Source organism: Phycodurus eques, chromosome 17 (genome assembly GCF_024500275.1).
Source record: "Phycodurus eques isolate BA_2022a chromosome 17, UOR_Pequ_1.1, whole genome shotgun sequence".
NCBI lineage: Eukaryota > Metazoa > Chordata > Actinopteri > Syngnathiformes > Syngnathidae > Phycodurus > Phycodurus eques.
Genome location: NC_084541.1, coordinates 1,654,501 through 1,667,387, shown reverse-complemented (window position 1 = coordinate 1,667,387; position 12,887 = coordinate 1,654,501). Strand labels below are relative to the sequence as shown.

At 42.1% G+C, this 12,887-nt stretch overlaps 1 protein-coding gene across 3 annotated transcripts in view; it reads left to right on the top strand.

Moving 5' to 3' along the window:
* The window catches only part of zzef1 (zinc finger, ZZ-type with EF hand domain 1), a 34,974-nt gene that overhangs the window by 651 nt on the left and 21,436 nt on the right, over positions 1-12,887 (top strand). Inside the window, exons 2-18 of one of the 3 annotated variants that reach the window (XM_061701837.1) lie at positions 738-882; positions 987-1,181; positions 2,408-2,591; positions 3,214-3,413; positions 4,026-4,125; positions 4,252-4,368; positions 5,420-5,598; positions 5,914-6,012; positions 6,103-6,194; positions 6,291-6,436; positions 8,498-8,603; positions 10,218-10,436; positions 11,882-11,991; positions 12,084-12,289; positions 12,370-12,503; positions 12,577-12,647; positions 12,723-12,837. In XM_061701837.1, the coding sequence (XP_061557821.1) occupies positions 738-882; positions 987-1,181; positions 2,408-2,591; positions 3,214-3,413; positions 4,026-4,125; positions 4,252-4,368; positions 5,420-5,598; positions 5,914-6,012; positions 6,103-6,194; positions 6,291-6,436; positions 8,498-8,603; positions 10,218-10,436; positions 11,882-11,991; positions 12,084-12,289; positions 12,370-12,503; positions 12,577-12,647; positions 12,723-12,837 (2,418 nt within the window). Of the gene's footprint in view, positions 1-737; positions 883-986; positions 1,182-2,407; positions 2,592-3,213; positions 3,414-3,914; positions 4,126-4,251; positions 4,369-5,419; positions 5,599-5,913; positions 6,013-6,102; positions 6,195-6,290; positions 6,437-8,497; positions 8,604-10,217; positions 10,437-11,881; positions 11,992-12,083; positions 12,290-12,369; positions 12,504-12,576; positions 12,648-12,722; positions 12,838-12,887 lie in introns of all 3 variants that reach the window. The other 2 variants (XM_061701836.1, XM_061701835.1) reach the window with 2 other exon arrangements.

Sequence of the window (12,887 nt, the reverse complement as noted above, 5' to 3'; positions counted from 1 at the left end):
ACTGTCACGCGTTGCTGTTTTGCTCCTTTTCATGCAGTCAACCACAAAAACTGGACTAGAACCACCTCTCCATTTTGATATAGTGCATATCGACATAACCGAAAACACACTTGCATCAATACCTCCTGACAATGGCAACCCAAACAGAGGATTGCTTTGTAAACTTGTGTTGACACAGTTGTGTATTGGGCCGTGATATTGTGGAGATGTGCCCAATTACAGTCGTGCATTTTGAACTTCCCTTTTACAGCGAGTTGCTTTTCGCCACAATTCTAATCACACAAACAAAGTTGGGAAAGGCTTCGGTTCATCCTATTGAGGACAAGGTGGAATGCAAGAATACCATTGGACTGTCATTGTCACCTTTGCTAATCAGCTTTATTGCCGGTGCTGTCTGAACTTTGACCACTTTTGTTGAACCAAAGGATGTGAGTGAATGCTTCTGCTGGTGAATGTTCTCTTTGGTCTAAATGTAGCTTTGTTTGCGTGGACTGCCGATGGAATGCCAGTGTTGCCGCAAAGCGGGCTCATGAGCCCTGAATGGCTGTTCGATATCAAACTACTATCTACGTCAGTCTATATTGTCACTTGTTGAATCAACATGAAGCATATATTATTTGGTTATAAGCTAAGGTAGATAATTGTTGTCATGACTTATTTGTTATTATTGTTATTATTATTATTATTATGAATTACACACTGTCGGCTTGTCATCAAGTGCTCTATCTCTGTCTTAGGCCTTTGGACAGTTCGATGCCGAGGGGGATGGGGTGGTGGACGTCGAGAGCATGCTGATTACGCTTAAGAACTCCAATGGAGCTAATCTACGGGGAGAGCTGAGTCATGTGATAAGGCAGCTACAGGTGTGCTCCCTAACGCCAGGTATGTGATGCGCTCACTCAATTCAACTCAGTCAGTTGTATTTGAAAACATATTTTAGACCACTCAAATTTTCATACGAGGCTTTTGTATTGCTCATTCTACAGGTTTTGTTGACATATTCTCCAAGACCAAAGACCGTTTAGGGGCACATGCCTTCAAGATCCTGAAGTTTTTGCACAGGAATCATATTCCCAGCAGTGCTATCCCTTTCCCCATTTTAGACGGCTACAACAGCATCTGCGCCATGAGGTCGAGTGTGGTCCAAGACTTCTTAGAGTTCCTCTTGCAAAGGGAAAAAGGTGAAGAGCCACTTTGTTGATAATAGTGGGTTTCTGAGCGTTAGAATTAAGATTCATATTGTTGAAACTATTTGTTCAACTCTTTAAAGGACACTCATTATTAGAAGTCGACTTTACACCGATCTGATCGATATCGGCCAATAATTAGCATTTTACGCGGATCGGCTTTAATGTCATCATTCGCCGCAAAAGGCGTTTACTCCCCGTCGCCGTCGTGTACAGTATATTTGAATCCAAAAGCTAGTTTATTTTTAGCCTTGTCGCGTGTCTTTTGATGTAGTACTGTAAATATCTGACCAGAAATAAAGTTATTTAAAAAACCATGTCGGCGCTGTGAGACAGACAACACGTAATGATCAGACTACAAGACGAATTTGGTCTTTCACGATTGCACTATGTCAGACTACTGCAATAAAATCTTGTATTCTGATACCACCGCATCCCGTTTTTTACGATCACTGGGCTTCATCGTGTCAACTCAAACGCGACCGGATACACTTGTTGCCATGGTGACGACACCGCTAATGGATCACGCCGTGTGTTTATAAGAACAAAATGGGGGGGGAGACGTGTGCTGGTGGTCACCGGTGCTCAGGAGAGGGCGTTCGCTTAAGGCTTGCTTGAGGTATGTTCACGTACTTTTAATACGATACGGCTCGCAAGCAGGCAACAAAGCGTTGTGTAGCCTAGCAAGCTAGTGCTAGCACTAACGGGTGTCAGCGAACATGCAGGCGTTCTGTCAAACCACGCTCTAAAGCTTTGGTGTGTGTGAAGTAATTTAATGACAAAGTATTTTAATTACAGTAAGTTAGCACCCATTAGTTCTGTCATGTTGTCATGTTGGTTTGACCTGACTGATTAGAATACACGATCTGACGAGAGCAGTGATTTCCACCCTTTTTGGAGCCAAGGAACATATTTTACAATTGAACGATCTCACGACACACTAACAAACAATAATGTCACAAAAAGTGGATACATGAATTACTGTATGTACGTCCTGCCATCTATTAGAACACCATTCATTTGTTCTGTCTGTCACTAGGCCTCACTGGCATAAATAGAGGAACAAAGATGCATTATTTTTTAATTTTTTTATTATATGTATTTATTTATATTTATTCTATATTTATTATTATTATATTATAATGTATATATATATAACATATATGTATTTATTATATATTATTTATTACACCTAAAACTGCTGTTGTTTTCCTGTTCAGATCTAGATATCCAATACAGAGCGGAGCTGGACCGTGACCCAGATGTGGACAAGGTGAAGGTGGTCACACAATGCTACAGCACGATGGAAGCTTCATCCAACGTTGCTGATGTTTACAAGATGACAAACGGGGAAACGTCATCTTTCTGGCAGTCTGACGGTAGTGCACGCTCACACTGGATAAGGCAAGGGCATTCGCTTTGATTCATTTATTTTATGTTTTTATCCTGTTGGGCTGTTAGGTCAAGCAGAATGGAAAATCTGTATCCCTTTTATGCCGGAACAGTTTTACTGTGTCACAGTGGAGTTTTTAAGCTTCCGCTGTGGTTTCTTACGATTATAATTGAGGTTTATTGAGAATCAGACTTGATCAGTCGAACATAACAAAGTTTCTAGAAGGGAGAGAAGACAAAAGACAAAGCACCAGTTGTAAACAGGATGAGAAAAGTAAATCATTACATTATCTACAGCGATGAAAAATCAAACATCCAGTGTTGCATGGGGCTGTCGTGCTACACCCTGTGAGGGAAGGACAGGACGAGATAGAACAGGACAAGGACAGGAGAAGAAGTGTGCAGGACCAGGGTCGTGAACCCGACTGTTCAACTGAAGTGTGGTGGCATTCATTATGTAAATTATAAAAGTGTAGAGGGCGAGAGTATCAGTGAGGGGATACACAAGCGATTTGCATATTCATGTGTTGTTTGTCGCAGTAAGTAAGTATAGGGCATTCGCTTTGAAATATGTGATGATTCAAGATTTTCCCGATGATTTCACTTGGCCTGTTTTGATGTTGAACCTTCCCAGATTGAAACTGAAACAAGACGTGGTTTTGAGACGTCTGGCTGTTGCTGTGGCTGCCAATGACCACAGTTACATGCCTCAGCTCATCTCAGTAATGGTGGGCAAAAATCGCGATTCCTTGGACAAGATCAGAGACATCCGTATCCCTAGCAATGTGACGGGCTACGTTGCACTCTTGGAGAATGCCAACATCACACACCCATGTGAGTCACCACCTGTCATTTGGTTTTATTTCAAAGTCGTTTACTTCCCTTTTAGAGAATCATTTTCTCGAGTGTCCATGGAGCAAGTCAGAATAAAACCTCTGTGCTTAAGATGATTCTTTTTGCCAACTGGCCACACAATCACGTGTTTAGTAAGCGCAAGTTCATTGAAGACAGGATAAAGGCAGAATGGATTGAAGTGGTTGAATGCAAGAGCCACAACGTGATTATTAGCACTGTATTTTGAACAATGTTTGACACTTAACTGCGGTCTGCTTTCACAATGCAGATATCATGACCTTTTATGTGTCTGCGAATTATTCGCTCGCTATTAATTCAAAGATCTTTCACCCGACTTCAGAGATTCCTCATTTGAAATTGTTGTTTCATTTGTAAATCTTCCTTTTCCACCCCACTTTGAATTTTAAGCAATTCACCGCAGCATTTCTGCACTGCATGTTCCATCAGTGTGCTCACAGTTGTGTCTGCCTCAAACCCCAGACATTCAAATTAACATCAAGCGGTGCCTGAGCGATGGCTGTGACACACGCATTCATGGTTTGAAGACACTGGGTTATCAGATTACGAAGAATAAAGAGGTGTCTGTCTCAGATGCTTCCGCCATCTGGTACCTGTCTCTCCTCACCTCTTTGGTCACTGCCTCAATGGAGACCAACCCTGCACTGGCACAGACTGTACTTCAGAGCACTCAGTAAGACACTGTGGTTTCTTCCTTATAGGGATTTGGCTATATCAGATGTAGAGAAAGCACTAAGAGCCAGTTTTCTTCATCTGTATTCTGATACTGTTCAATTGTGTGTGTTTTTTTTTTCCCCAGAAAAGCATTACAACACATGCCACCGTTGTCCCTTACACCATCATCCACCGAATTCCCCAAGTTCTTCTCTTTGAACATCTTAGAAGAGGTGGATGCATTTCTCCTCAGGATAGCAGAGTAAGGCCCAGCTGGAATTTCCAGCATCATACTCACTCAATACTGCCTCATCGAGCGGATAAAGCTGCCAGCATCAGGGGAGAGACGAGCTCGAATCAATACTGTGCCTTGGAGCGCTGATGACTCACTTTATCAATTGAACACATTGTATCAACCCCCCCAGAAGTGCTCAGGGCCTTTATCAGCAGCTTCATCCAGACAAAAACAATCTTGTAAAACATTAATATTCGGATATCGTCTTTAACATACAGTTTCATCACATGATCCACATTGGATGCGTAATAATCATTTCCCTTACAGTAAAACCTGGGAGGTTTCACAAACCACACCGGGCAACAACAACCTGTTGTTGACCAACCCGAGGGGACACATCCACTGAGGCATAAATAGTGACAGACACCGAGAAACCTTTTGGATTAAAAATAAAGCGTCTTCAACAAACAAGAACAAGTCCAGTTGCCTCAATTCAACCTTTGGGAATTACCATGACCCGGATGACTGAGGATCTTCACAGACTCACTGAGCTTCACTAAAATCAATGATCGTGGTGGTCGACCACCGGTTTCTTGGTAGTAAAATAATAATCATAATAAAAATTCCATTGAACACATGGCAGTGCTTCTAACATTCTTTACTGTTCAACATAAAATGTTAATGTTAATAACACACATTAACAATATAACACTTGAGTGTCACGCGCATCACTTTTTAAAAGGTTTATGCATCATACAGGTGTAAAAAAAAAAAACAAAGTTTAAAAACAAAACGCTAACTTTGATAAGCAAAACAAATGCCCAGAATCTTTCCTGCGATGCTGGCTAAGGTCTTGTGCAATTTGTTGATTTGACCTCATACGTGACCGTGGGTCCAAGTTTTGTGTGAATATAGTGGAAAATGTTGGTAAATTTGGAATTGTGCAACTTCGTAAAGGTACCATTATATTCGTCTCGTTAGCGTTTAACATTCTTGCATTCACCGAGATTACTGTTGTTTTAACTCTTACTATGCTTGAACTCTAACAAAATGTATTTGTCATTTTGTACCTGGGAAGTTGCTGTGTGAGTCCAGATGCAGAGCTGACCTTCCTCGCCTTCGCTCTGGCCAGAGGCAGTGTGGCAAATGTGCTCCAAGCCCTTTCCTGCATCAGCGACCACTTAAAGACAGAATACAAGGCTTCCTCCCTCATCACGTCAATGGCCGCCGTTCGGCTGCAACTACTCTATCGAAATGGTAACGTGTCTGGTCTTTGCCAGTCACTCTAGGACCTGTGGAAACTGTAGCATCACAGTAAAACACGGGCTGACATTTTACATTTATTTTAGCATTGATTTGTAAACTAATTACTAAATACTACCTGCATATATCTTAATGTTGACCTTTATTCATACATACATTTCACTCCTTTTCAAAGCAGTTTTTCCACAGCACTTGTTGGAAACCAGCTATCTGCTATGTCAAATAATGAGATCAACCTGGTTGAATTACTGTGTTTTGAATTACTGTGTTTTGATACCAAATGTCCAATGTCATCTTCAAACATCACAGGGAAACCCCTCCAGCTGCACTTACAGGCATGTGATACGAAGAGCAAAGAGGAGAAATCAGGACCAGAGAATATGCTTACACAATCTTCCACTGGAGATGGTAATAATTTAGTGAGAAAATAAGCACACTTTCTCTAATCTTGGTGTGACTGTCACACTAAAGTACAAGCGCACAATTGTTTCTCTAAAGGTTTTCTCACTGAAAGTGGCAAAAAGAAAGCCAGTGTTATCCTGTCAACTGAGGACCAGAGCAACTTTCAGGTCACTCAGATGAAGATCAACGTGAGTGTCTTTACGATGATCTCTGGTCATTTTGATGATCTTCACAATAATCCGGAATAAATGCATAACCTTGTACCTCTGGTTTCATGCGAAAAGGTGCGAAAAGGGGCCATTGGGGCGAAATGTGGCTTGGTGTTTGCCTACAGAGATGAAGAACCATTCGATGCCACAAAACATTTCAAAAGGTTCAGAAAGTATGACGCGTGGGACTACAAAGACTACAAGGAGTTCGTACAAGACAAGTAGGCGCTTTTTTTTTTTTTTTTTTTTTACGTACAGCAGCTGAAATAAGTATTTAACACGTCTCCGTTTTTCTCACTAAATATGCTTCCAAAGGTGCTATGGACCTGAAAATTTCACCAGATGTTGGGAACAACCCAAGTAATCCATACATACAAAGAAAGTAGAACAAATAAAATCAGAAATTGTGTGTAAAACTGTGAAATGACACTTGGGAAAAAGTATTGAACACATGAAGAAAGGGAGGTGCAAAAAGACATGGAAAGCCAAAACAACACCTAAAATCTGTCTGTCACTATGCCTCACTGGCATAAATGGATGAATAAATATACATTCTTTCTTGGAAATAACTAATTTCTTGCGCAAATAAGTAAAATTCGCAAATTTTCTGCGACACATCTGAAGAGCGCCCACTGCACACTAATGTGCCCCGCGGGGCACACTGGTTGGGAATTGTTGCACTAGTGGTATGTGAAATAATCACTGCCCACAGTTCAGTTACTGTATAGTTAACATTTTGCAATACATTTGAATCGAATCATTATGTTCGTACAGTTGTTTTTATTTTCATGAATTTAAGCATAATGTTAATGTTCAAACTGAATAATCTCTCTCTTTTTTGTTGAACTACGCTACTGTGTTTTATTGTTGGTCATATTGGTAGTACCGTATTTTCACGACCATCAGGCGCACCGCATTAAAAGGCGCGTCTAAGTAAAGCTGTGTTCGCCATCTGTCATCCGTGGCTCCCACGCCGCTCGCAACTTCACTTTGAACGCCCTGTTTACTCGGGTGTCCAGCGGTTCGTCAAGCCTCCCGGAATGATGGCAAGCTTCCTCACTCAGTCGAATTGTGACTTGAGACGCTTCTCTCGGCTGTTCTTTGCTCATGAATCCATTGCTCGAGTTGGTCTTCCAACTCGGGCCACCTCGCCTTGTTTCCGCGCAAACTCAGCTTCGTCTTCTTGACTTGGCGAAGCTCGTTTTCCTGCTACCTCCACTTGCGAACCGTGGATTCGTTGATTTTGAAATGTCTCGCGGCTGCTCGATTCCTATGTTCCTCCGCGTAACTGATAGCTTGCAGTTTAAACTGTGCTTCGTAAAGCGTGTCTCTTCGAGGTGCCATTTTTGAGGGTCCTTAGCCAAACCGATATTGTTTTGCACAATGCACGCTCCGGCGCTATACACCTACTGGGGGCGTGACTTTAGCGTCCTCCTTCACGCACCCTTCCCCCTTTACGTCCGCATGCTGTCCTCAGCAACGTCCGCTTTTCCTCTGTATAAGCAGCGTGTCGGCAGGAAATGCTCCCAGTCAGTCAAGCGGTCAAAAATAGTAAAAAAAAAAAAAAAACTCATCACACAGCAGCATTTATAGATGTTGGAACTCTGTGCACACAAAAGGCGCGCCGCATTATAAGGCGCCCCGTCCATTTTGGAGAAAATTTAAGACTTTTAAGTGCGCCTTATGGTCGTGAAAATACGGTACTTGGGAGAGCAACTTGTATTTTTTTTAGGTGATACTTGGTGTAAAAAGTTTGAGAACCAGTGGTAACCCTTTTCTTTCTCAGTACTACTCTTGGGGCATGTGTGTTGTTAACATATTATCAGTCAATCTTCATTTTCCTCAGGACTGATTTAATGCTGAGAGATGTGTTTACCAAGCTGAACTGGCAAATTGAAATACTAAACTCCGCCACATATGACCACACCACACCACATATAATCGAAGTTCTCGAAGGTGTATATGGCTGATCTGATTGGATGCTTAAGTCTTTGGAAGTAATGTCATGACATTTTGTCATGTCATTGTTTGTCTGTTTTATAATCTCGCCTTTTGAGCTTGTAGAAAAAGTCCAATATTAAAAGTTTTCACCAATCACAAACTTGGCCTACATTTCAATTGAATTCTAGTCTCATGAGTGCATTGAAAGTATGTGGAACAAAAATGTTTTGTTCGCAAGTCAGTGTTTGTGTCTGTCTTGTAGATACCCCAGAGCAGTTTGGGGCTCTGACTGTGTAGTTTCAGTTAAACGCTGACGCATCATGTTGTCGCTTGACCCGCAGTGTGAGGATTCCAGCACTGTCTGAGGATGAGCCGATTGGCTGGTTTGAGGTGGCGGACGACTGGAAAGATGTGGAGATCAAGCTGCAGCAGTGTCGTGTTGCAAAGGTAAATTCTGTCAAAAGATCAAACTGGCTAACTTAACTACCTTGTTATCTTGACACGTCCATAACCCCCTCACACATTTCATCCGTAAACAATGATTCAATAACACCATTTTACCAAAAATATATTTCCCCTAAGTGGTGGAGTGCAGTTAATCCTTGATACTGTGCGGTTTGGCTAGTTCACACCAGCTGTGTAGGTATCATGTGTCACAACTGTGACATCATACCAACGCAACACAACACCCACCAATGAATTTGAAGAACTCACTATACAAAAAAGGGAAATTACATTTCAGATAAGCAGTGTTGGTGCTGCCCATTCTCCCCCTCACCAATGGCTATTTGAAATAGGATGTGGCGAAGTGAATATGGTCTACGTTAGCCACGCTGGCGAGTCAAAATTGCCCACGTCAAAAGCTCCCTGGTAAAATCTGAAGTGAGCGCGCTCATTCTGCCATGTCTGAACTGTACCAGTGGTATAGTGGTTTTATATATATATGTGTGTGTGTGTGTTTTATATATATATATATATATACATGGCATTAAAGTGGGGAAACTATGAAAAAAAATAAGAATTTGAGACGGGGGACCAATGTTTTTTCACAACACTGTATTTCCTGCATTGAGTGAATAATGCCGAAGATAAAAAACTTGCCCCCAAAAGTCACATGCTAAATCGCAATCTAAATATTTGTTTAAAAAAAAAAAAATCACAATGAGAGTATTTTATGGGATTTTCCTGATCTACTTGCTTTTATGTGTCTTATTGTGTACTGTACTTTTTTAAATGGGCTATAGTCTCCTTAATAAAAGTTGGTTGATTGTAATGATTTGCAATAAAACAAAAGGGAAAGCAGCAACTTGCTTTTATTTGTATAATTTCAGTTATGATTTTATTATTGGGCCATAGTACTTAATAATACATAGAAAGGTAAATAAATGAACAAAACTGCTCTTTGGAGCACAAAAGTGGGTGTGAAACAGCATCCAGTAGTTGACATTGTCGCTGGTTCTCCTCTTGTCTGCCTGAGTTTCCCCTTCGAGGGTCATCTTCTTTTCCTTTCGGCTCATCCCGTTTGGGGTCGCCACGGCGTGTCATCCTTTTCCACGAGTGACTAGATATAGGCCATAAAAAAAGAAGGCGAAGAAGAAAAGAGAATAAGAATAAAGTAGCCTTCACAGTGATAACTGCCGTGTGCTAACTGAAATATCAATCGAAGTAATAGGAATTACAAGCGTTTTTCTTGGAGATACACACCTCCGCATAAAGCCTGCCGTGCTTAAAATCCAGTGCGTCATTTCCTAATATCGATACAATCCATTGATTACCTTATAAAACAATTGAAATGGATATAGTTACGTCCGGAAGGCTAACTTGCCGAGCACAGATCGATCCAGTTGGATCGTAGGAATACAAATGGATAGATTGATATAAGAATCGTTACACCACTACTGTTTAGCCACAGTGGGTAAAAGGTTTTATGATCCAGTGCCAACACTGGATAAGGTGTGATTTGCTTGACATGATTAACTGAACTGAACTCCTTAGTGGAAAACAGACACTTACGACAATCTTTCATTCTTCAATCTTTCATTCTTGTCCCTGTCTTCTCAGTTTCTGATGTTAAAGTTCCTGTGCACCAGGCAGGACACCGCTGAGCGCCTAGGGGTGCAGTCCCTTAGCTTCAGCGGCTACTCGTCTGCTGAAACTGAGAAGCTCGGAGCTCTCGATGACCTTCGCGGTGTGGACGACCCCTGCAAACACGATACTGTCACCGGCCTTTGTCTTCTGAACAAGACTTTGTTCTTCATTCAACAGCTCACACAAAATATGGTAATTAATGACAACAATGAGGAAATTGCCTAATTATTCTCTTGAAAAAACATGGTTGAGCTGCCACGAAACATACGGAACCTTCTCATTACATGTGTAATGGTTATTTTAACCTATAATCATCGCAATCATTCTGTCGTAGCCCATGCTGAAATTCAGTATGACAACAACAACTGTCGTTTTGATATGCCTTGGGCTGTGCTTACGTCCCCGTTTCCCCACTCCTCGCGGGTGAATATACATTAATGTGTAATGCAACTGTTGAAAGGGTGGCACGGTGGATTTCTGGTTAGCTCATCTGCCTCACAGTTCTGAGGTCCCGGGTTAAAATCCAGCGTTCCTGTGTGGAATTTGCATGTCCTCCCCGGGCCTGCGTGGGTTTTCTCTGAGTACGAGGGTTTCCTCCCGCATTCCAAAAACATGCATGGTAAAGCAAAGCAAAGCAAATTTACTTACAAATATAGTGCATGTCATACGCAAGGTAACACAATGTGCTTTACATTAGCATTTATTAACAAAGAGAAAACTAAAAGACAGCTTAAAAACATTTAAAAAGAAAGAGAAAAGAGTAGGTTATTAATATAGGTAGGTTTATTGAAGACTGTTAACTGTAACTACTGTAACTGTGAGTGTGAATTGTTGTTTGTTTATATTTGGCCCTGTGACAGGGTGGCGACCAGTTCAGGCTGTATCCCGCTTCTCGCCCAATTTCAGCTGGGATAAGGCTTCAGCACACCCACGACCCTCGTGAACATGAGCGGTTCGGAGACTGGATGGATGTGATAGATGTGGTATAGTCCGAAATATCCATCCAGGCATTTTCTATGCCGCTTATCCTCACTTAGATTGTGGATGTGGATGAAAATCACAATGTTCCATCACCGCTGAGCTCATTTTAAAACAGGCCCACAGAATACCCACGTGGTCCTTTGGGGAAACCTGTTGCCTGTGGGTACCATCTTTGTGATCGTCACTTAACCTAAGGAAAAAAAAATCCCACACAAGCACGGTCAGACATGCAAACTGCTGGAGTCCCGATGCAAACTCTGGAGTCCCGATGCAAACATCTGCCTCACAGGACTGTGAGGCAGATGTACAACCACTCGTGCGCCGTGCCGCCCATCCGAAATCCTGTCTGTAACACTATATTTGAAGTGAGTTGTTTCACTGGTGCCCAGCCGAGGTATAGGCTCCAGCTCACCCATGACCCTTGACACGACAAGTGCGAGACGATGCATGAAGTGATATAAGGCACTACATTGCATTATTTATCATGTCGCTTTTGAACAACATCTGCAGAGGTCTGCCCTGTAGAACGACAAAATTCAGCATTTTGTTACAAAAACAATATGGCCATCACTAAATGTTAATTCATACCCTGTAACTGCATTCCTTTTAATGTTCAGTGGGAAAACATTTGGCTTGTTTTGTTGTTCAATTTTCAGATCTTTTTATTCCTGCAGGATTCCTCTCACCTCAAGCGAAAATGTCTTCTGGACTTCACTGGCCTTAACCTGGACCTCTTCTGGAGTTTCTACACGAAGCTGATGATGATGTGCGTAGGAGCAGCCACTCTTTTCCCCTTGATACGACCACAATCCTGCAGTCGCAATCTCACTTGGAACTGTGCTTATGGCTTTGTCTCAGTGAGGGAGAAGAGGTGTTGAAAAGCAGAATTCGTCTCCTCCAGTTGCTACAGAACTGTTTCTCCATGCTACCCAATCCAATGCTCCCAAAGATGAGCAGCACTATGGTTGACAGAGCCCCAGCAGCAGATGGACCATCCACATCCAGCAACGGAGAGCCTGATTCTGTCGGGGCTGTCCAGGAGCTTTACTCTCACCTCTGCCACAGTATGAACTACAAACATGTACTTACCCATGATCTCTGAACGGTTTGAGATTCCTGATAATATTGTCATCCCTTGTTTCAGTTGTAAATGAGCCTGAGGGGGTGACGCTTCTGGAAAAAGCCTTGCACAAGGAGGCTGTGAAGGCCATTCTCAATGGGGCAGCGGTTTTCTTCCCTGATCAACACATCCGGCGCGACAAACTGTTCCACATGATGGTGTGTATACATACATGTTCATTTAATTGTTCATTTTCCTCTTTATTTGTTTTGTTTTGTTTTCTTTTGGCAGAAAAACATCACAGAAGAGGATCAGCTGCTCTCCGTAAAAATGACATTTGAGTCGCTGTGTAATTACTTCAGGTAGGTATACTGTACATATGTTAGCATGTCATATTGTCACGCACATACACATTCCACACATTGCACTCCATGCAGTGATCTGGATCCAAGTGGCCTTCTCCTGCTCCCACCAAAAGGAGCTCCCTCTGACTTTGACATCAGCCCAATTTTAGCAGTGATGGAGACGCTTCTGCTCGTGGCAACACAAGAGGTGAGATCACCGGCACATAATTGTACAGCTCTTTAATTACGGTGATAAAA